The sequence below is a fragment of the Heptranchias perlo genome, chromosome 1 (genome assembly GCF_035084215.1).
Source record: "Heptranchias perlo isolate sHepPer1 chromosome 1, sHepPer1.hap1, whole genome shotgun sequence".
In the NCBI taxonomy this organism is placed as follows: domain Eukaryota; kingdom Metazoa; phylum Chordata; class Chondrichthyes; order Hexanchiformes; family Hexanchidae; genus Heptranchias; species Heptranchias perlo.
Genome location: NC_090325.1, coordinates 168,020,932 through 168,044,787, shown reverse-complemented (window position 1 = coordinate 168,044,787; position 23,856 = coordinate 168,020,932). Strand labels below are relative to the sequence as shown.

Genomic DNA, 23,856 nt, shown 5'->3' with positions numbered 1-23,856 from the left:
CCAGAACTTATCCAGACATACCCACTTGAAGTAGGGAGGGCAGGCAGAAGATCAATGCCTATGATAGAGTGCCACTTCTCATGTTACAAACACGGTGGCCCCGATATTACCAGGGAGGCAGGATGGCAGGGGGGGGGGGGGGGCGACTGGACGTGTGGGTTTCCCACCCAGTGAAATCCATCCGTTCCCCAAGCGATCGCGGGTAAATTGAAGCCACTTAACCTGGCTTCCGGGTTTCCCATCGGAAACCTGCGCAGCGGGCGGACTGCGCACCTGCATCACAGACTGTCAGTTGGAGGAGCCCTATTTAAAGGGGCAGTCCTCCAATGCTGCTCCTGCAGCAAACAACCAAAATTATAGAATGGAGCAGCCCAGGGGAAAGGCTGTTCCCAGATTTACTGATGCCTCACTTCAGGTCTTACTGGATAGGGTGAGGAGGAGGAGGGATATTTTCTACCTGGCGGATGGGAGGAAGTGGCCTGTCTCTGCCACCAAGAAGGCCTGGCTCGAGGTGGCAGAGGAGGTCACCAGCAGCAGCAACATCTCCCGCACATGGATCCAGTGCAGTAAGCGTTTCAGTGACCTAACTAGGTCAGCCAAAGTGAGTACACTTACTCATTCTCCTACAATCTGTCCTCCACCCCTCAACTCATTCTGTACATGCCAACACTACTATATCACATCACTCCTCACACCCACTCAAACCTCATCCTCAATTTACCTGCACTTACTCACCTCCCCAGTACTCATCCCACCACTACCACTCAACCCAATCCTCATACAATGTCATAGCTCTGTCTCATACTCAGCCTCTGGTGCAACTCTTTCACGGTCAGCCTCACCCAAACCAATACATTCAGCGGTTGGCCACGTCACCATCCCTCACTCACGCCTCTCTACTTTCTCCCCTTATAGAAGAGAGCCTAGAATGCACGGGGGAGGGCTAAGACCGGAGGGGGCCCGCAACATCTGGTCGTCCTCACGAACATGTGAGCATGAGCAAACACTGGTGGCAGGGGCAGTTGTGGAGAGTCCGCGTCAGTGGGAGCACTTTTCTCCAGGCTCTGCTCAGCTGGACACAGATGCTGAACCCTGGGGGCCATCCTTTAAAAGGAGAATGATTGAGGGGCAACAGCACATTTGCGAGGTGCTCGAACAGATGCCACGCGCACTCTCCACAATCGCGCAGAGGATGGAGGAGTCCAATTCCTGCATGAGTGGAATGGTGGCACAGGTACAGGAGGGAATCTCTGAGATACTGTCACAGGGACGTGAGGACATCTCTGAGATAGTGTCGCGGGTAAGTGCGGGAATGTCTGCGATGGAGGGAAGGCTAGCCTCCATCGAGCTTCAAGTGCGGCCAACACAGAGTGATCTGCTGAGAGTTTGGTAAGCGTGGGAGTTCGGTGAAGTGGGGGAAGGAGGTGCTGCTTTGTCTTGCTTTTCCTAACTTTTTCCGCAGAGCGGCAGTGGACCTGAGCAGCAGAAGACTGAGATTGGGGAATAAAAGCAGCAGCAGACCTGCAACAAGAGAAAATTACTGTGCGACGTCACAGGTGAGGCAGGAGAGTCCGAGAGGTGAGCACAGCATAAAAGGAGAGACCGAGAGCGGGAGGAGAGTCTGAGAGTCTAAGGCAAGTCATGGCAGCAGAGCTCGCACCCATGATATGCTCCTCCTGCACTATGTGGGAAGTCATGGACACTACCAGTGTCCCTGGCAACCATGTGTGCAGGAAGTGTGCAGCAAAACGGTGTGCGGACAACACGGTGAACTGCTGAGAGTTTGGTAAGTGTGGGAGTTTAAGGGCTAATCTCTTTAAAATCTAGTGAATATTGCTTTCAACTGTTTAAGTTGAATTGCTATCAACTGTTTAAGTTCAATTTTAAAGTTTAAATTTATAAATTTCTGTCAGGCTTCAGCAGAGAGAGCTGCTGTAGTAAGTTAATTGGTTAGTCGATTAAACTGGTACCTGAAGGTGGGGCAGGCCTAACTCATCTGAGTCACAAACTGTAGAAATACAGGGGCCTGTCAGTGCGACAGCATGGTGTGCGGACAACACAGAGTGAAGTGCTGAGAGTTTGGTAAGCGTGGGAGTTCGGTGAAGTGGGGGAAGGAGGTGCTGCCTTGCCTTGCTTTTCCTAACTTTTTCTGCAGAGCGGCAGTGGACCTGAGCGTAGAAGACTGAGATTGGGGAATAAAAGCAGCAGCAGACCTGCAACAAGAGAAAACTACTGTGCGACGTCACAGGTGAGGCAGGAGAGTCCGAGAGGTGAGCACAGTATAAAAGGAGAGACCAAGAGCGGGAGGAGAGTCTGAGAGTCCAAGGCAAGTCATGGCAGCAGAGCTCGCACCCGTGATATGCTCCTCCTGCACTATGTGGGAAGTCATGGACACTACCAGTGTCCCTGGCAACCATGTGTGCAGGAAGTGTGTCCAGCTGCAGCTACTGGCTAACCGTATTTCGGAGCTGGAGCTGCGGGTGGACTCACTGTGGAGCATCCGCGATGCTGAGACTATCGTGGATAGCATGTTCAGTGAGGTGGTCACACCGCAGGTAAAGATAACGCAGGCAGAAAGGAAATGGGTGACCGCCAGGCAGAGTAAAAGGACTAGGCAGGTAGAGCAGGAGTCCACTGGGGCCATCTCCCTCTCAAACAGATATTCTGCTTTGGATACTGTTGGGGGAGATGGCTTATCAGGGGAAAGCAGCAAGAACCAGGTTCGGGGCACCACGGGTGGCTCTGCTGCACAGGAGGGGAGGAAGAAGAGTGGCAGGGTTATAGTGATAGGGGATTCAATTGTAAGGGGAACAGATAGGCCTTTCTGTGGCCGCAAACGTGACTCCAGGATGGTATGTTGCCTCGCTGGTGCTAGGGTCAAGGATGTCACGGAGCGGCTGCAGGGCATTCTGGAGGGGGAGGATGAACAGCAAGTAGTCGTGGTCCATATTGGTACCAATGACATAGGTTAAAAAAAGGGATGAGGTCCTGCAAGGTGAATTTAAGGAATTAGGAGATAAATTAAAAAGCAGGACTTCAAAGGTAGTGATCTCAGGATTACTACCGGTGCCACATGCTAGTGAGTATAGGAACAGGAGAATAGACCGGCTATGAATGCGTGGCTGCAGGGATGGTGTAGGAGGGAGGAATTTAGATTCCAGGAACATTGGGACCGGTTCTTGGGAAGGTGGGACCTGTACAAGCGGGACGGGTTACACCCGAGCAGGACCTCGCGGGGGTGTTTGCTAGTGCTGTTGGGGAAGGTTTAAACTAGAGTGGCAGGGGGATGGGAACCTGAGCGAGGAGTCAGAAGGGAGTAAAGTTGAGAGCAGCAAGAGAGGGGAAGACCCGGGGAAATGTAATACAAATAGTACAAACAGTTGTTCAAGAACAAGTGAAAGGGAAAAGCATAGAGCAGCAGAAAGAAAGTGTACTTTAGGCACTACAGATAAAGTGAAAACTAGAAGGTGTAAGGCGATTATCCCAGCATCAAAGCTGAAGGTCAGGCTAGGGTGTGTGGCCCAACTAAGAGTTCTATATACAAATGCACAGAGTATAAGGAATAAATTAAATGAACTACAGGTTCAAATTTAAATTGGAGGGTATGACATGATAGCTATTACTGAGACATGGCTGCAGGATGGTCAGGATTGGGAACTAAATATACCGGGTTATAAGGTCGACAGGAGAGATAGGGAAAATGGAAGAGGGGGAGGAGTAGCCTTCGTGATTAGAGATGAAATCACTTCAATGATAAAGGAGGATATAACGAGAGGTAAGCAGCCAACAGAGACCTTATGGGTTGAATTGAGAAATAGGAAAGGATCTAAGACTATAGTGGGAGATGTGTATAGGACCCCTGGCAGCAGCTCTGAAGTGCGAGATTGTATAAATGCAGAGATTAGACAAGCGTGTAAGAAAGGCATAGTGGTCTTAATGGGGGTCTTTAACCTTCACATAGATTGGGAAAAGCAGACGAGCAACTGTCAGAAAGGTAGTGAATTTCTTGAGTGTGTCCGGGATAGTTTTCTACAGCAGTATGTCCTAGAGGCAACAAAGGGGCAAGCCATACTAGATTTAGTAACGAGTAATGAACCAGATCTAGTTAACGGCTTAACTGTGCGTGAACATCTATCCAATTGTGATTATAACATGAGCGAGTTCAATGTAGTGTTTGAAAGGGAAAAAAGTGAATCAGCTGCTAAGATTCTAGACTTGGGCAAGGCCGACTTCAATGGGATGAGACAGAGACTGTCCATAGTAAACTGGGCAAATCTGTTCATGGGTAAAACGATTGATGATCGGTGGGAAATGTTTAAAGAAACATTTAACGTGATACAGAATCGGTTTATACCCCTGAGGGGCAAGAACTCTACTTGCCAAAAAAAACAGCCATGGACAATTAAAGAGGTAAGGGACAGTAGAAGACATAAGGAAAGGGCATACAAAAAGGCAAAAAATGGCACAGATCCTGGCAAATGGGAAAGATACAAAGATCAACAAAGGTTCACAAAACAGATAGTAAGAGCTACAAAAAGAGAGTATGAAAAGAAACTTGCAAGGGATATCAAAACCAATACGAAGAACTTTTATAGTTATATTAGGAAAAAGAGGGTGGTCAGGAGCAGTGTTGGCCCCTTAAAAACTGAAAGTGGGGATATTGTCATTGACAATGGGGAAATGGCGGACATGTTGAACAATTACTTTGCGTCAGTATTTACTGTAGAAAAAGATAGCATGCCGGAAATCCCAAGAAAACTTATATTGAATCAGGGACAGGGACTCAATAAAATTGACAGAAGTAAAGCAACAGTAATGAAGAAAATAATAGCACTAAAGAGTGACATATTCCCAGGACCAGATGGTTTCCATCTCAGGGTTTTAAAGGAAGTAGGTGAGCACGTTGCGGATGCCCTAACTATAATCTTTCAAAGTTCTCTAGATTCAGGAACTGTCCCTCTGGATTGGAAAATTGCACGTCACTCCGCTTTTTAAGAAAGGAGAGAGAGGGAAACCGGGGAATTATAGATCAGTTAGCCTAACATCTGTTTTGGGGAAAATGCTGGAGTCTACAATTAAGGATAGGGTGACTGAACACCTCGAGAATTTTCAGTTAATCAGAGAGAGCCAGCATGGATTTGTGAAAGGTCGGTCGTGCCTGACAAACCTGATTGAATTTTTTGAAGAGGTGACTAAAGTAGTGGACAGGGGAATGTCAATGGATGTTATTTATATGGACTTCCAGAAGGCATTTGATAAGGTCCCACATAAGAGACTGTTAGCTAAGATAGAAGCTCATGGAATCGAGGGAAAAGTACGGACTTGGTTAGGAAGTTGGCTGAGCTAAAGGCGAAAGAGAGTAGGGATAATGTGTAAGTACTCACATTGGCAGGATGTGACTAGTGGAGTCCCGCAGGGATCTGTCTTGGGGCCTCAATTATTTACAATATTTATTAACGACTTAGATGAAGGCATGGAAAGTCTCATATCTAAGTTTGCCGATGACACAAAGATTGGTGGCATTGTAAGCAGTGTAGATGAAAACATAAAATTACAAAGAGATATTGATAGATTAGCTGAATGGGCAAAACTGTGGCAAATGGAATTCAATGTAGACAAATGTGAGGTCATCCACTTTGGATCAAAAAAGGATAGAACAGGGTACTTTCTAAATGGGAAAAAGTTAAAAACAGTGGATGTCCAAAGGAACTTAGGGGTACAGGTACATATATCATTGAAGTGTCATGAACAGGTGCAGAAAATAATCAAGAAGGCAAATGGAATGCTGGCCTTTATATCTGGAGGACTGGAGTACAAGGGGGCAGAAGATATGTTGCAGCTGTACAAAACCCTGGTTAGACCGCACCTGGAGTACTGTGAGCAGTTCTGGGCACCGCACCTTCGGAAGGACATACTGGCCTTGGAGGGAGTGCAGCATAGGTTTACTAGAATGATACCCGGACTTCAAGGGTTAAGTTACGAGGAGAGATTGCACAAATTGGGGTTGTAGTCTCTGGAGTTTCGAAGGTTAAGGGGTGATCTGATCGAAGTTTATAAGATATTAAGGGGAACAGATAGGGTGGATAGAGAGAAACTATTTCCGCTGGTTGGGGATTTTAGGAGTAGGGGGCACAGTCTAAAAATTGGAGCCAGACCTTTCCGGAGCGAGATTCGAAAACATTTCTACACACAAAGGGTTGTTGAAGTTTGGAACTCTCTTCCGCAAATGGCAATCGATACTAGCTCAATTGCTAAATTTAAATCTGAGGTAGATAGCTTTTTGGCAACCAAAGGTATTAAGGGATATGGGCCAAAGGCAGGTATATGGAGTTGGATCACAGATCAGCCATGATCTTATCAAATGGCAGAGCAGGCATGAGGGGCTGAATGGCCTATTCCTGTTCCCATGTTCCTGTATTCCTAAGCACGGCTCAGCAATGAGTCAATTGAGGCTTTGACCACAGCCCTTCGGACTCAGGGTGAGCAACTTTCTGCCACATTTAACAGGCAGGCAGATACATTAGCACTGGCCTTCCAAGGCTTCACGCATGTCCTCCAAACTGTCGTCCAGCAGGGTGGTCGGACTGATGTGGCCTGGCCCAGGAGAGGGATGATGGTGAAAGAGGACATGGAAGTGGGGACGCCACTCAAAGCGCTCCCATGTCTCACCCGTTGCCCCCCTCTCAACCAATACCTGCAATGCTGCCTCTTCTCCAGGTGGTCGAGTCTGCCCCTGCACAGGTGCAGGTGGAGCAGTCTTTGGAGGGGCCCTCATGGGCACCGAAACCCAGAGGGAATAGGTCCAAAGCATTTAATTGGTCAGGGCATGACCAAGAGCAACCTGCCACTACCTCTGCTGCAGCCACAGGGGAAGCACCACGTAGGAGTTGTTGGAAGCTTAAGATTTTTGTTAATGGCACATTAAATATTATTATTGTCACCCACTACTGCCACGTCTTGGCCATTCTTGATTGGCTTGTGTAATAAGTCCCTTTCATGAGGTTCACCATTAACACCCACACTTGATGCCACCCATTGGGTCACCCTACAGTTGGTGTATGTGTAGTTGCACGACTATTTTGTGCAGGTGCCTGTGGCGCAGCACTGTGTTGTGGAGCTCCACGTGGCGGAGGTGGACAGTGTTCCTGGCGAGGCTGGTGATGATGCTCGTCCTCGGATGAAGTGATGAATGGAGCTACGGCGCCCCCTCATCCCGACGGTGGTCCGCAAAGTAGGTAAATGTGTTTGCACAGCAGAGTTTTGGGTATAAATTAATAATTTTGAGTGGAAAGATAAAGATGCTGCAGCCAAAACTTTGTCTGAAGTGACAGAGTGCCCTGCTGCAATAAATTAGGTATTCCCCCCAACTGTCAAATAATCCTTTGCATCTCCCACTGGCTGCTGGCTGAAACACGTCTGCTCCAACAGGGAGTGTTTCCCACAGCACGGGAAACATGCTGAGGATCCTTCAAAATTGCATCCCTGCCAAAATCTCCACTCAATGAGGTCTGTCAAATACCTCAACTACCTAAATAACTATCTAAATTATCATCCCATCGGCTTTAATTGCCGGTGGGATTCCCGCATGCGGGAGCTGCGCGCGCGCCCAAATGCATCTTTGGGGAACCCGGAAGTCAGCGGGTTGGAACTGGGCTCTGAACCCGCTCTGGGATTCCGCCATTTTCGGAGCCCCCCCGTCCCCAACGCACCCGCTCGGCCATCCGAAAATCGGCCCCGGTAAGTCTGGCATCGGATTTCACTTCTCTTTAAAAAGAAATGAGAAAGTACATATTGAAATTCTCTGTGGATTTTAAACAAGTCACTCAAGCTAAAAAATTATTTAGTATTGCCTGACCTCTAGTAATTCTGGCTACTCGTTATATATATACACCTATGTCACTCGGGAGATTCTGTTGCCATATTTGAAAGAGGAAATATCCCTTTTAAAACGAAAATCATGGTCCTGGAACTCGGATTGCCATTTTAGTTCAGAACTGGTTGGTGCGTGCGCCGTGCGTACTCTGACCAGTTCCACGGACGATAGAGCAGATGAGGCCCAGCCAAGGTAAATTGGGCCTCACAAAAATAATCTGGGCTGCTGCCACCCTGTGACTCCCCCACCCGCACTTACCTTGCTGCCGACCGGGACATAATATCAATTTGTTGCCCCGCAGCTCGCCGGTCGGGATATTATTGAGGTCGGTGCCTCACAATCGCGCCTGCCTCTTCGCCACAGGTACGGGCGACAGGCTGGCGCGTTCCACCGATTGGTCACCCAAAAGTCAAAAAATCAACTCCACTTTGTCAATGCACAAGGAAATAGTTTTTACAATAGGCAGCTGTTGACAATAGTCTTTGGTGATTGGCAGCAGCATGGAACAGAAAAGGGACAAACCCACAAACAATTAAAAGCAGTTCACTTTTTAAAAAAAATATATAAATTAACTCCAATAAAAATAGTTGGTTCAGTTTTCAGGCTAAAATTGGCAATCTATTCTCACACAAGTTACAGAAATAACCTCAAGTGCGCAGTGATATCCTAGTCCGAGCAAGCTCTGAATGAAATTCCTTTTAATAAATTGTGCGAGAATGCCAGCTTGTCTCTGTAATTAACGACCTCCTCAGAAATTGCACATTTCAAAGACGCAGTCCAGCAATTTCATTAGTAGATTGATTGTTACAGAGGGGAGAAAGCTTTCTCTCATTTTACGTTAAAAGATGAATTTCACTCTGAGTCTTCACTGCAACTTTCAGGGCAATAGTTTACTGCTCGACCTCTCAAATACAGTCAGTTTTTTTTCACATTGATACTGCATTAAAACATAAATTACAGCCCTCCTGTGTCTTAATGCAGTATCAATGGGGGAAAAATATCTGGATAGGTTTTAGCATTTTTTAAAAAAATGGATGTTCACTGGCAAGAAATTGTTGAAAACATTGCTTTTCATCCCAATGCAGCTTGCAAGCGTGAATGTGCCCATGTTTTAACATCTGCAGGAACATTTTGTGCCTTGGATGTGCAGAACAAAATAAAATTTGCGCTCTTCTAATTTGCATTTTGGGAAAGTAACTGTTACGTACAAGAGTGCTGCTGGAAAAGGACACAACCAGCTAACCAGAAAGGTACACAAATGGATTTCACCTACTGGGAGTTAAAGCGATGAAAACGTGGCAGCACACTTCACTTGTTACTATCAACATCTTTATTGTGTACAGATTCCAAAACAATCTATATTCTTCAATATTGAGAATCAGAATAATGAATATTCCCAGCATTTTAGCCTGTGTTCAACCTTTTGTCAAAGAAGCATGTGTTTGAGATTTCTTAGCACTTCACAATGTTTGATGTACAATCCCTTCAGACATTTTCAAAGACAAATTGTAGTTGAAAGGACCTTTATTTCTCTCTGAAGCGTCTGCATGTTATTATAGCTAAAACAATTGTCCAAACAACATGCGAGAAATGAAATTATTGTGAAGTGTCAGATAAAAGAAATGAAAATTGCGGAGTTTAAATATGAATGGTAAGATTTTAAACTTAATACAAAAAAGCTGCCTTGTACACACAGTACAAAAGATGAGGTGAATCATATGTATTTGCATCGGAGATGTACCACATCTGAGAAGTCCTGGATGAATTAGACATGATGGCTCATATGCTGCTGGGGCCAGGAAGTGGGTTGGCTGTGGAGGGCAGTCAGCCAGGAGTGAATAGTGGACATGTGCGGATAGAATTTTACTTGATTACCTTTGGGGGTCAGGAGGAAATTCTGCAAAACTTTCCCTCAGGATATGCAACAGGTGAGGTAGAGTCCATGATAGGGTGAATTATGTATAATCTGTGGAAGAAGTAAGCTTGAAGGGTCAAACAGTCTTTTGTTGTTCCATACCTTCTTATATCCTAATATCACAGAACACTTTTTTAAAATAAAAACACCTCTTTTGTAGCTGCTTTGATACTGAACAAAACAACAAAAAAAATCGGATTATCTAGCAGCAAGACAGACTGTCCTGGTTCTAGCTTTTCTGCTACGCATGGAAATACTATCTGCTCAGTTTAGATCGAGTAGTTGACAGCCTAATATGTACAGCCCAGGACACATATGAACTGTAGCCATCATTTCACTCAGTGTGCACTGTATGCTACCACAGCTGGAACCCATCCTTCAACTCCACATCTATTACTGAATTCTCTCTGGACAAATAAGCATTCTAAGGAATTAAAAGTAACAGTCTACAGTCATTTTAAAATAGGATAGTCGAAATACAGTTGACAGTATATACTGCTGTATTACTCTAGGACACAGTCAATAAATAAAACACTGATTGGATCTGGAATGCAAACATAATTGGTTAGCAAAAAAATGAGGCGGTTTGAAGGGCTCCTGTCTGGTTGCCAGATCTGATGTTTACCGATCCCATGACCTACCAGGTTCTGCAATGGGTGAGGATCATTGCTTAGGTCATGAGGGATGGCAGAATCCCCTGAAAATATTATTTACAATAATACTTACAATAAATACCAACTCTCATGTACACAGACACTATGGATGTTGTCTGCTCACACAGATGCACAGATTCTGAAACTTCCTACTTTCTGTTGAAACGCATTTTGTCCTATAAGAATTTAAACCATACGTTGAGAGAAGCAGCTGCATCATTATCAAGTCTTTTCCAGCCACTCAAATTAATTGAAAATGACTGTGGCATGAGAGGTATGCTGTGATTAGATAATCACAGCAAGGTAACCAGCCATCTATCATTGCACATCTTGCCACTGTCAAGGATGGTAACAGACTGTCAGAGCTGCAAGTGCTAGCAGAGATTGTAACCGACTGCAGGAAACTTTAAAAACCTGCTATAAACTATAACATTCTACCGCTGACTGTAACAAGCATTCAGAGAGCATGATTAACCGTCAGAGCTCGTAACTGGCTATCGGAGACTGTAACAGCTCTGCAATATTGTAACAGATTGAGATAGTGACCATCTGCCAGAGATTATAACAGACTGTCAGAGATTGTAACCAATGTTTAAGAACTATAACTGGCTGTCGAAGACTGTAATCAGCTGTACCACAAATGACTGTAACAGACTGTAACCAAACTTTAGAAGATTATAATTGTCAAGTGACTGTAAAATACTATGATTTGTTTGGGTTGCAAGAAAAACAACTCAGCTCATCCAACTCCAATTTGTTAATATTTTGGGAATATAGCAATTTACTCAAAAATTCTTTGCTGTAATTAGTGTCTATTTGAGTTTCTCTTGCAATGCCCAAGAAATTTCATCTATTTCCTTGTAGATGCCATGAAACATACCTAAATATTCAGGAGAAAAAGGCCAGCTCCAATCATGGTCACATTTTTTGTCCTTTTTAAATTCTTTGCCCCCCACCCCACTCCTCTTTCAGTTTGTCTCTGTACCATCTTCAGTTTGGAGTCCTGGATAAATGATCTGCTCCCAGCCTATCAATACAGTTCTGTAACTGACTGCTTTCATTCACCTACCAACTGCCTAAACTGACTTGTTGACAGAATTTCCCTTCCTGCCATGGCAAGTTGATATGCCAATATTGGTCCTACCTGAGGAAGTTGTGCAGTGTGGCTAAACTCCATGGAGGGAAAATGAGAGAAAATTAACTGAATTGTCAAAAATAAATACACAAACAAGAAGAACAGAAAGGTAATGTGGTTTCAGGGCCGACAGTGATATTTCAAATTCTTTCCAAGAACGTACCCGGAACGAATTAGATAGATTTCTTTCAGAAAATAACATTTTGGGATGCAGCATGTGAGTAATTTGAGACATGATATGGGGTAAGTGCAGCTTGGAAGGAACAGGTGATTTTGGACCTATGGTTCCCAAAGCTTTCCACCACTGGGATTTTCCTCACATGTTTGGGTCTGTGGTAGACTAATTGATAGAGATTGATTTCTTTGATTAGTCAACAACTCCATTATCATTATATCAAGCGGCTACTGGGGTGGTAGCAGGCCAACTAGACGGACCTTGGTCTTTTATCATCTAGCAATTCCTATATTCCTACCTTGTTTAATGCAGCATCATTGCACCAACGGATTAAAAGAGCTAGAGCTACAGGTATGTCATACCAGCTGGGTGGACTCCAACGACACAAAGAAAGATCAAGTAGAGAACCGGCTTCCTGTATGTTGTTGCACTGGATTGTTACTAGATCATAGGTTGCTCAGCCTGGTATTGGTGTACATGCACTCTTCCATCTTGCAGTGAGGTAATTCAGCATGTTTGTAATGTTACAATGACATATAAATATATAAATACAAGTATACATTTCTTCTTTTTTGATGTGCAGCCTCCACATTGCATCTATTAGTATCCATGACTGAACATATGAGAGTGCATTTATACCAAGCAGTTTTGCTTTTCACCGACTCTATAGTTATAAGGGATCCACACTGCCATTAGGGAACCTTGCCCTCCAGCAGAACAAATCATAAACCTGGATGTGACATGCCCACATTTTCCCATTCATTAAAATGAATAGTCAGAAAATTGTGAGCAGTGCCTAAATTCCCAATTTGTGAATATGGCAGACAAGGCTCCCCTGCAGCACAGACTTTGAAAATTACCCCAATTTGTGTCAATGGAGACTAAATTTTAATCAAGGCCCAGCCTGACTCCAAAGTGAAGTGGAGTTAGGGAGTCTCATTGCGCCTTGTTTCTGAATCAGGTTTACTTGACACTAATTTAGCATTGGTGCAAAAGCACAAAACTTGTGATGAAAACACACTGATACTGAAATCAGGAAATCTATTAAAACCTGAAATAATCTCAAAAACGTGCACTTACAAGAAGGTACTTGTTGCTGAATGTGATATTTATCTAGCAAATACATTTTGAATAATGTATAAGCACAAAGTAACAAAGATTTATTTGGTGAATAAATATATTAAATGCGATAATTGTTTTTACACCATGATTCTTGGTTTCTTTTTAAATACGTTTGCCATTGTTTAGACTTCACCAGTATTGTACAGTGCTATGGGAGATACTCAAGGCGGAAGCTGGAAGGACTTCTGTGAATGCTGTTGTCATAGTAAAGTGAAGGAGATGCTCTGTGTGACATACTGGATTGGAGTGACTCATGGTGACCGTTAGTGTAACTATCAGGTCGGTTAAATGACTCTAAGTCACATAGTTACATTTAAAACAGTGACAGCAAAAATTTGTTCCTGGTGGGACTTTAGTATAAAAATGTTCCAGAAGGAAGGCAACTTTAAAGCTTTCACTAATTTATAGGGTAAATTTTACAATGCTCTACTTCTAGCAGATGCTTTGCTTGCCGGGAGTATTGATCGGAGAATCAAGCACGGGGATCAGTGCATCTGATTTGCGGTGCTCCTAATTTTCCAAGTTATTAAAATTAACGACTGGAAAATCCTAAGTTCTGTGAATTGGGCTGGCTGACCCCTGTGCCTGATTCTTCAATCTGCACTTTCGTCAGGAGTGGAAATTCATCCTCATAACTATTACATTCAAAATCTCCTTACTTAACAAGGTAGAGAATGTGAGTGAACTACTTCGAAATACAGATGAGAATGTTGCTTTTACCTGCATCTGTAGCAATGACTGTCAGGATATACTGCGCCGTCGTTTCACGATCCAGGCTCACAACCAGGCTCAGCTGCCCACTTGGTGTCAGAGTAAATGCTCCTGCTTCATTCCCACCAACAACTGTGTAAGTCAGCTGACCATTTAACCCTTGGTCATCATCGCGAGCTACAACCTACAGCATAAATCCACAGAATATGTAAGTTCAAGGAAGTGATAGCAATAATCTATGTAGCATTGGTGAGACCACACGTAAAGCACTCTGGAACATAGGAACAACAATGAATAAGTAAACATATAAATCAGAGTAATTAATTAGATCTAAGGAGATAAAATTAATTATGTAGAGAATACCAACATTAAAGGGATCCGAATTGCATTAAATAAAAATCTAGTATACAAAAATATCAGCCAGTCCCAACGAATGCGAGGCAGACTAAGATGGGTTTGGAGCGCATGCGCGTAAATGCATGGAGTATGGTAAATAAGGTTGGTGAGCTGCAGGCACAAGTAGCCACATGGGATTATGATACAGTGGCAATAACGAAGACCTGGCTTAAACAAGGGATGGAGTGGGCACTTAATATTCCTACAATGTAGGAAAGGAAAAAAAGGTGGGGGGTGGACATATTGATCAAAGATATCGTTATAGCACTAGAAAGGGATGATATACTTGAGGGGTCAAAGATAGAATCTATTTGGTTAGAATTAAGGAACAATAGAGAAGCTATCATGCTGCTGGGTATATAACATAGGCCACCAAATAGTGGGAAGGCGATAGAGGAGCAAATTTGCAGGCAAACTGCAGAAAGATGCAAGAGCTTTAGAGTAGTGATAATGGGGACTTCAATTATCCTAATATAGACTGAGAAAATAACAGTGTAAAGGGCAACGAGGGGGAGGAATTCCTGACATGTGTACAAGAGAACTTTTTTGATTAGTATGTTTCTAGCCCAATGAGGAAGGAAGCAGTGGCTAGATCTAGTTCTGGGGAATGAGGTGAGGCAAGTGGAGCCTGTTTCAGTGGAGGAGCATTTGGGCAGCAGTGATCATAATATCATTAGATTTAGAGTAGTTATGGAAAAGGACAGAGAAAAATCAAATGTGAAAATACTAAACTGGAGGAGGGCTATTTTCAGAGAGTTGAAAAGGGGTCTGATCCAGGTGGATTAGAATCAAAGATTGGCAGTTAAAACAGTAAATAAGCAATGGGAGGCATTCAAAGAGGAAATAGTTCGGGTACAGACTGGACACAATCCCACGAGGGGGAATGGAAGAGCATCCAAAGCTAGAGCTCCCTGGATGACTAAATATATAGAGATTAAAATGAAACAGAAAAAGGAGGCTTATGTTGTAATAATCTGGAATGGACTGCCTGAAAGGGTGGTGAAAGCAAATTCAATAGTAACTTTCAAAAGGGAATTAGATGAACATTTGAAGGAATAAAATTTACAAGGCTATGGGGAAAGAGCAGGGGAATGGGATTAATTGGATAGTTCTTTCAAAAAGCTGGCACAGGTACGATGGGCCAAATGGCCCCCTCCTGTGCCGTACCTACTATAACACTGTGATGATAAATGTCAGGTTCACAATACAATAGAGAACTAAGCTGAATACAGAAAGTAATGGAGAGAAGTGAAAAAGGAAAAAAAGAGTGGCAAAGATAATATATGAGAATAGATTAGCAGGTAACATAAAAGGGAACCAAAAGTCTTTTATAAACATATAAACTGTGAAGGGGAAGGCAGAGGAAGGGTGGAGCCGATTGGGGACCAAAAAGGAGATCTTCTTGTGGAGGCAGAGGGCGTGGCTGAGGTACTAGATGAATACTTTGCATCTGTCTTCACTAAAGAAGAGGATGCTGCCAATGTCACAGTAAAGGAGGAGGTAGTAGGGAAATTGGATAGGACAAAAATAGAAAAAGAGGAGGTACTTAAAAGGTTCACTGCGCTCAAAGCAGAAAAGTCACCCAGTTCGGATGGAATGCATCCTAGGTTACTGAGGGAAGTAAGGGTGGAAATTGTGGGGCTCTGGCCACAAGCTTCCAATCCTCCTTAGATATGGGAGTCGTGCCAGGGAACAGGAGGATTGCAAATGTTACGCCGTAATTCAAAAAAGGGGAGAGGGATAAACCCGTAACTACAGGTCAGTCAGCCTAAAGTCAGTGGTGGGGAAACTTTTAGATGCATTAATCCGGGACAAAATTAAATGCCACTTGGAAAAATATGGGTTAATAAATGAAAGCCAGCATGGATTTGTTAAAGGCAAATAAATTGAGTTATTTGATGACATAATGGAGAGGGTTAATGAGGGTAGTGTAGTTGATGTGTATATGGATTTTCAAAAGGCATTTGATAAAGTACCATATAATAGACTTGTTATCAAAATTGAAGCCTATGGGATTAAAGGGACAGTGGCTGCGTGGATACGAAATTGGCTAAAGGACAGAAAGCAGAGAGTAGTGGTGAACGTTTCTTTTCCAGGCTGGAGGGAAATTTGCAATGGTATCCCCAAGGGGTCCACTTGAGGTCACTGCTCTTTTTGATATATATTAATGACTGGGACTTGGGTATACAGGGTATAATTTCAAAGGTTACAGATGACATGAAACTCAGAAATGTAGCAAACAATGAGGAGGATATCAATGGACTTCAGGAGGACATAGACTGACTTGGAGATGTGGCAGATGAAATTTAACGCAGAGAAGTGTGAAGTCATTCATTTTGGTAGGAAGAATGAGGAGAGGCAATATAAACTAAATGGTACAATTTTAAAGGGGGTGCAGGAACAGAGACCTGGGGGTGTACATATACACAAGTCTTTGAAGGTGGCAGGACAAGTTGAGAAGGCTGTTAAAAAGCCCTACGGGAACCTTGGCTTTTCATGGGACATTGGCACCAGAACTGGGACATGAAGGAACTGTACCGTTGGGATGGGCTCCACCTGAACCGGGCTGGGACCAGGGTCCTAGTAGAAAGGATAAATTGAGCAGTCACAAGTATTTTAAACTAGTAAATAGCGGGGAGGGCTCAGGTGGAAAAAGTTGTATAAATAATAATTCTAAAACAAACGAAAAGGAAGAGAGTAGAGTAATAGTCAGGAATTATGCTTTAGGCACTACAGGTAGAGCAAAAACTAAAAGATGTAAAGTAATTAAATCAGAATAGTGAAATAAGAAATGTGAGAGAAAAACATTAGAGCAGAAGGACAGGTTGGGTGTGTGGTTCAAATAAGCATTGTTTATACAAACGCACAGAGTATAAGGAGCAAATTGAATGAAATGCAGGCGCAAATTCAACTTAGAGGGTACGACATGGTAGCCATTACTGAGACTTGGCTGCAAGACAGTCAGTACAGGGAATTGAATCTACCAGGTTATAAGGTCTACAGGAAGGATAGGGGAACTGGTAGAGGAGGAGGAGTAGCCTTAGCGATTAAGGATAAAATTACTTCGATGATAAGAGAAGATATAACGAGAGGTAAGCAGGCAGTAGAGACTTCAAAGGTAGAGTTAAGAAATAAAAAAGGATTTAAGACTGTAGTGGGAGTTATGTATAGGCCCACTGGTAGCAGCTGTGAAGTGGCAGAATGTATAAATGCAGAGATTAGACAAGCATGTAGCAAAGGCAGAAATAAGAACAGAAAATGCTGGAAAAGCTCAGCATGTGAGGTAGCATCTGTGGAGAAAGGAACAGAGTTAACATTTCAGGTCAAAGACCTTTTATCAGAACTGGAAGATATAGCAAAGGCAGAGTGGTTTTAATGGGGGATTTTAATTTTCATAGAGATTGGGATAAGCAGATGAGTTCATGTCAGAAAGGGAACGAATTTCTTGAGTGTGTTCAGGATGGCTTTCTGTAACAATATGTCCTAGGACCAATAAGGGGGCAGAATATATTAGATTTATAGAGTCATAGAGTCATAGAGTTATACAGCACGGATAGAGGCCCTTCGGCCCATCGTGTCTGCGCCCGCCATCAAGCCCAGTCTAATCTAATCCCATATTCCAGCATTTGGTCCGTAGCCTTGTATGCTATGGCATTTCAAGTGCTCATCCAAATGCTTCTTGAATGTTGTGAGGGTTCCTGCCTCCACAACCCTCTCAGGCAGTGAGTTCCAGACTCCAACCACCCTCTGGGTGAAAAAGTTCTTTCTCAAATCCCCTCTAAACCTCCCGCCTTTTACCTTGAATCTATGCCCCCTTGTTATAGAACCCTCAACGAAGGGAAAAAGCTCCTTAGTATCCATCCTATCTATGCCCCTCATAATTTTGTACACCTCAATCATGTCCCCCCTCAGCCTCCTCTGCTCCAAGGAAAACAAACCCAATCTTCCCAGTCTCTCTTCATAGCTGAAGCGCTCCAGCCCTGGTAACATTTAATAATGAGTAATGAGGCAGATTTAGTTAACAGCCTAACGGTGGGTGAACATTTATCTAATAACGATCATAATATGATCGAGTTCAACGTTGTGTTTGAAAGGGAGAAACCCGTAACAGCTACTATGATTCTAAATTTATGAAGGCCAACTTCAACGGGATGAGACAGAGACTGTCCACAATAAACTGGACAAATCTGTTAATGGGTAAAATCAGAGGGAGGTGTTCAAAAAATAATTTGTGATGCAGAACCAGTTTATACCCCTAAGGACAAGAGCCCTACTTAATGAAAAAAAGCCATGTATGACAAAAGAGGTAAGGGAAAACATAAAACTAAAAGAAAAAGCATACAAAAATGCAAAAAACAGCACAGATCCTGGCGACGGTGAGAGATACAAAGAACAGCAAAGGGTGACATAACAGATAGTAAAAGCTACAAAAAGGGAGTATGAACAGAAACTTGCAAGGAATATTAAAATCAACACAAAAATTTTTTACAATTACATTAGGAAAAAGTGGGTGGCCAAGAGCAATGTGGGACCCTTAAAACTGATAATGTTGATATTGTAAATGAAAGTAAGGAAATTGCAGACATGTTAAATAATTACTTTGCATCAGTATTTACAGAAGAAATCCTAAGGAAATCCTAAGGAAACTAATTTTGAATCAGGGACGGGGACTCACCATAATTAATGTAAGCAAATTAACAGTAATGAAGAAAATAATAGCACTGAAGAGTGACAGATCCCCAGGGTTTTAAAGGAAGTAGGTGAGAATATTGCAGATGCCCTAACTTTCCAAAGTTCTCTCGATTCAGCAACCGTTCCTTTAGATTGGAAAATTGCACGTCATTCCGCTGTTTAAGAAAGGCGAGAGAGGGAAACCAGGGAATTATAGGCCAATTAGCCTAACATATGTTGTCGGGAAATTACGTTTTTCTATAATTAAAGATAGAGTGACTGAACACCTTGAAAATTTTCAGCTGATCAGAGACAGCCAGCATAGATTTGTAAAGGGTAGGCCATGCCTGATGAACCTGTTTGAATTTTTTGAAGAGGTGACTAAAGTAGTGGACAGGGAAGTGTCTATGGATGTTATTTATATGGACTTCCAGAAGGCATTCGATAAAGTCCCTCATAAGAGACTGTTAGCTAACCAGATTATAGTTAGCTAAAGTTGAAGCTCATGGGATTGAGGGCCAATTATTGAATATTAGGAAATTGGCTGAGCTGCAGGAGACAGAGTAGGGATAATGGGAAGGTACTCAAATTGGCAGGATGTGACTAGTGGTGTCCTACGGGGATCTGTGTTGGGGCTGCAACTATTCACCGTATTTATTAACAACTTAGATGACAGGATAGAGCGCTACATATCCAAGTTTGCCGATGACACAAAGATAGGCAGCATTGTAAGCAGAGTAGATGGAAGCATAAAATTACAGAGAGATATTAATAGATTACGTGAATGGGCAAAACTGTGGCAAATGGATTTCAATGAAGTGTGGGATCATCCACTTTGGACCTAAAAAGGATTGATCAGAGTACTTTCTAAATGGTGAAAAGCTCGAAACAGTAAAGGTCCAAAGAGGCTTAGGGGTCCATGTACATAAATCATTAAAATGTCATGGACAGATACAGAAAATAATCAAATAGGCTAATGGAATGCTGGCCTTTATATCTAGAGGACTAGAATTGACGGGGATAGGAGTTATGCTACAGCTATACAAAGCCCTAGTTAGACCACAGTCTCTGAACTAGAGTACGGTGTTCAGCCCTTAGGAAGGATATATTGGCCTTGGAGGGACTGCAGTGTGGATTTATTAGAATGATACCTGGACTCCAAGGGTGAAATTACGAGGAGAGATTATGGAAACTAGGGTTGCATTCCCTGGAATTTAGAATATTAAGGGGTGATTTGATCAAAGTTTTCAAGATATTAAGGGGAACTGATAGGGTAGATAGAGAGAAACTATTTCCGCTGGTTGAGGAGTCAAGGACTAGGGGACATCACCTAAAAATTAGAGCCAGAACTTTCAGGGATGAAGTTAGGAAACACTTCTACACACAAAGGGTAGTAGAAGTTTGGAACTCTCTTATGCAAATAGCATTTGATGCTAGCTCAAATGTTAATTTTAAAGCTGAGACTGATAGATTTTTGTTAACCAAAGGTATTACGAGATTATGGGGTTAAGGTCACAGATCAGCCATGATCTCAGTGAATGGCAGAACAGACTCGAGGGGCTAAATGGCCCACTCCTGTTCCTATTTTCCTATGTTCCTATAAATAGATGCATTGAGTACAAAAGCAATGAAGTTATTTTCCCAGAGTAATACTGGGCAGGTGCCTGGTTGAAGAATGCCCATAGGAACTGGGCATTAGACACGAGACAACACTTTTGAAATTGGAGAATTTTTGAGGTGTAAGCTTTATAAAATACTGGTTAGGCCGCAGTTGGAGTATTGTAGCCAATTCTGGGCTCCACACTGTAGGAAGGATGTCAAGGCCTTAGAGATGGTGCAGAGGAGATTTACTAAAATGGTACCAGGGATGAAAGACTTCAGTAACGTGGAGAGACTGGAGAAACCAGGGTTGTTCTACTTACAGCATAGAAGGTTTAGGGGGAATTTGATAGTGGTGTTCAAAATCATGAAAGGTTTTGATAGAGTAAGTGGAGTAAGTAAGGAGAAACTGTTTCCAGTGGCAGAAGAGTTGGTAACCAGAGGACACAGATTTAAGGCAAGTGGCAAAAGAACCAGAGGTGACATGAGGATTTTTTTTTAACACAGCAAGTTGTTATGATCTGGAATGCACTGCCTGTAAGGGTGGTGGAAGCAGATTCAATAATAACTTACAAAGGGAATTGGTTAATACGAAGTGGAAAAATTTGCAGGGCTATGGGGAAACAGCAGGGGTGTGGGACTAACTGCATAGCTCTTTCAAAGAGCCGGCACAGGCATGATGGGTCGAATGGCCTCCTTCTGTGTCGCATCATTGCATGATTCTATGCAATGCCACTGAGGCCAATAGCAGCAACTCCCACTGGCCCAGCTGAAATTAGTTAAGTCGACACGAGTCTATGACTGAACCGGGAACAATTTCCCCGACAAGGGAGTAGATATGCTAATTATTTTACACAGATATGCTAATTGTCTCTGCACAGTCCTTTTTCTAAGTAATACTACATTGTGACATTTCCTGTCCACAACACTCCGTACACAGTTCCCCAGGTTGTTCTGGACAACAGGTAGAAGTGAAGACAGGTAATGCTGGATCATTACCCCTTTTACAAATGACATGCATTTCTTGGGGGCAACTGTACGGGGCAGCACTTTTGAGATTGGAGAATCTTTAAAGGTGTAACCAGAAAACTTTCAGTTTGATGATCTTTCACTTATTGGTCATTAGAATGAATGGAAAAATTCTTTGCTGCAGTAGGGCTGCAATTTGTGAGCGCAGGGGATATGGGAATCGGCACAAATGGCAACCACCAGTGCAAAATTCCATTTCCCCATTACACTGCTGCAGGCATATGCTGGGACCACTGGGAGGAGGCTGGAAATCAGCCTCAAGATGTCAAGTGCCTTCAACTCCTACATCATTTCTGCCTTTCCTTTCCACAAATGCCTCTTTATTATTTTTTAAACAGAAATACATTTCAAAAACAGGCTAAATATATATTATAATAAATATAATAAAAGCCTGACAATGAGCTCAAACCAATAATTCAATTATTCTGAAATTTAAAATTCAATTCAGCTTTGTTTCCACGTTTTAATGCATCAGAACCACTCAATTGAATTACTCCCTTGTCACTAATTGCCAGCATCTATTATCCTATATTTTATTTACTTTAGCTTCAATGGTCTGCATGAAAAGAATGTGAGCCATGTACAGCTGTTTTATCTGTGACAAGGTGAGCCAATCTATTTGAGAATAAAATGTTTGATCATCTGCTTAGAATTTCTCAACCCCATTTAGCTGATGCCGGATGAACTCAGCTACATAATAACAGTTTAAGGCAGGAGAAGACCTTTGGTCCATCTAGTCCCTTTGGTGCATTTCTAATAACACTGAATCCTTGAAGATTACTACGTGATTATTCAGAATAGTTTAATGTTGTATCAGGTTTTATCCCAGGTTTCAGTAATAGCCGGTCCATTCTGAGAGTTACCATCATCTCACTAACATTGTCATTTGGTAGTGTTATGTAACTTAGGAACCAGGTACCTGCAGGCAACAGACAGGGTTAGACTTTCAAAACTTAGGCTTTGGATAGTCCAAATTGAATACTTCAGGTTTCCAATTAGAAAAAAATCAGCTTCAACACTCTGAACCAACTGAAAAACAAATCTATTTCAGATTAGAATTCAGATTCTGAATTGGATTCATAAGTGAACTTTAGTGTGTTTTATTGCAACTTTAGCGTCTCTGTGAAGTGGATTTCACCTTTTAATTTCTCAGGACACATTACTGTCCCATTAACCCTTACAGCACTATGGACAAGTCTACTCATCCAGGTATTGTTGGGTTGCTGGAACTGTTACAAGTAGTTTCTGGTGCTAATATGAATTTCATTTCTAGGATTGATCTAGCTATAACTAGGATTAACAATGTAGGTATTCTTCAGCTCCACTTGACCACTTTCAGGTGGTGGGAGGGAGGGAAACAGGGAGAAACTTTTCAGGACTTTTCCTCAGGAGATTAAGCCTGTGGACTAGATTCTCTGATACAGCAGATTGTACAAGTTCTGTGGAAGGAATGGCTTGATGAGGCAAATAGCCTTTTCTCGTTCAATTCTTTCTTATGTTCTTAGAAGACTTCCTGCAATGATTTCTTATTTTTGTGGCATGAAAACAGTTTATTCCCTGACTGAATTTAATATGAATCAAACAAGGTGCAACAATGTTACTGTAAAATTCTGGTAAGTGTGCCACACTTTGATGCATTTCTAAAGTCCTCTTAATAAAACATGTGACTTATATACCAGTATGAGTTACTGCATTTTTGCCATTATGATAAATATAAAACAGAGTTGACTAACACATGGGTATAACAGACACACCAGATTTCATTATAATACTGATCTTACATTTAAATGAAAGAATTATTGGGTCGGATTTTCCTGTGAAAATCACGGCGAAGCTATCAGGGCTCACTGATATTTCTGTGCATCTGGTAGAACAACATCCGGTGACCGCACATGCGCAGTCAAACTCGAAAATCTAGATGTTGCTGTACCAGATGCGAGCCTCTTCTGTAAACTCCGCGAGAACGACATCTCGCCGGCTGCCTCTCCGTTCAAATGAATGGAACAGCGTGAAGTTCCTGCACTGACCTGATGGATACAAACTAATCTCGCCAAAAGGAATAAATGAAGTCATTTTAAGTCTAAGCCTACTTTTAAAGGCGTGGTAAGTCTTAATTACTGCCAAACAACCTCTCTGGCGCTGAAAATTAACTTTTACAAGTACGGAATTTCATTCCTTCAGGTTTAAATTCTTGTTGGACATTTAAAAAAAATTAAATTTCTATTTTTTTACTTCTTTCTGTCTCTTTTATCTCTGTCTCTTAATTCAATCTTTCTTTCTCTCTCTTTATTTCGCTTTCTGTACCTGATTTGACAGTGAATTCACTATTCTAACTTACACTTCCTGGATTTGACTCTGCGCTGCTTATTAACATGCTTCAATCTGATTGGTGAAGGGGATACACAGTTGCTTGCCCCGTTCACACAGGTCCCAGATGCCCTGTAGAGGTCACCGTGTTGGACTGAGTGTCCGATGAGAGGAACATATTGTGCAAAAGCCCATGAAAAGTCTATGGGCAAGTGGAAGTCTAACAAACGGCGGGCGCCGTTCGTTCGCCGCTCGCAGCAAAATCCAGCC

At 42.6% G+C, this 23,856-nt stretch overlaps 1 protein-coding gene across 1 annotated transcript in view; it reads right to left on the bottom strand.

Moving 5' to 3' along the window:
- The window catches only part of fat4 (FAT atypical cadherin 4), a 380,125-nt gene that overhangs the window by 153,037 nt on the left and 203,232 nt on the right, over nucleotides 1-23,856 (bottom strand). Inside the window, exon 7 of the mRNA XM_067993487.1 lies at nucleotides 13,594-13,768. Coding sequence (XP_067849588.1) covers nucleotides 13,594-13,768 — 175 coding nt within the window. The remainder of the gene's footprint in view (nucleotides 1-13,593; nucleotides 13,769-23,856) is intronic.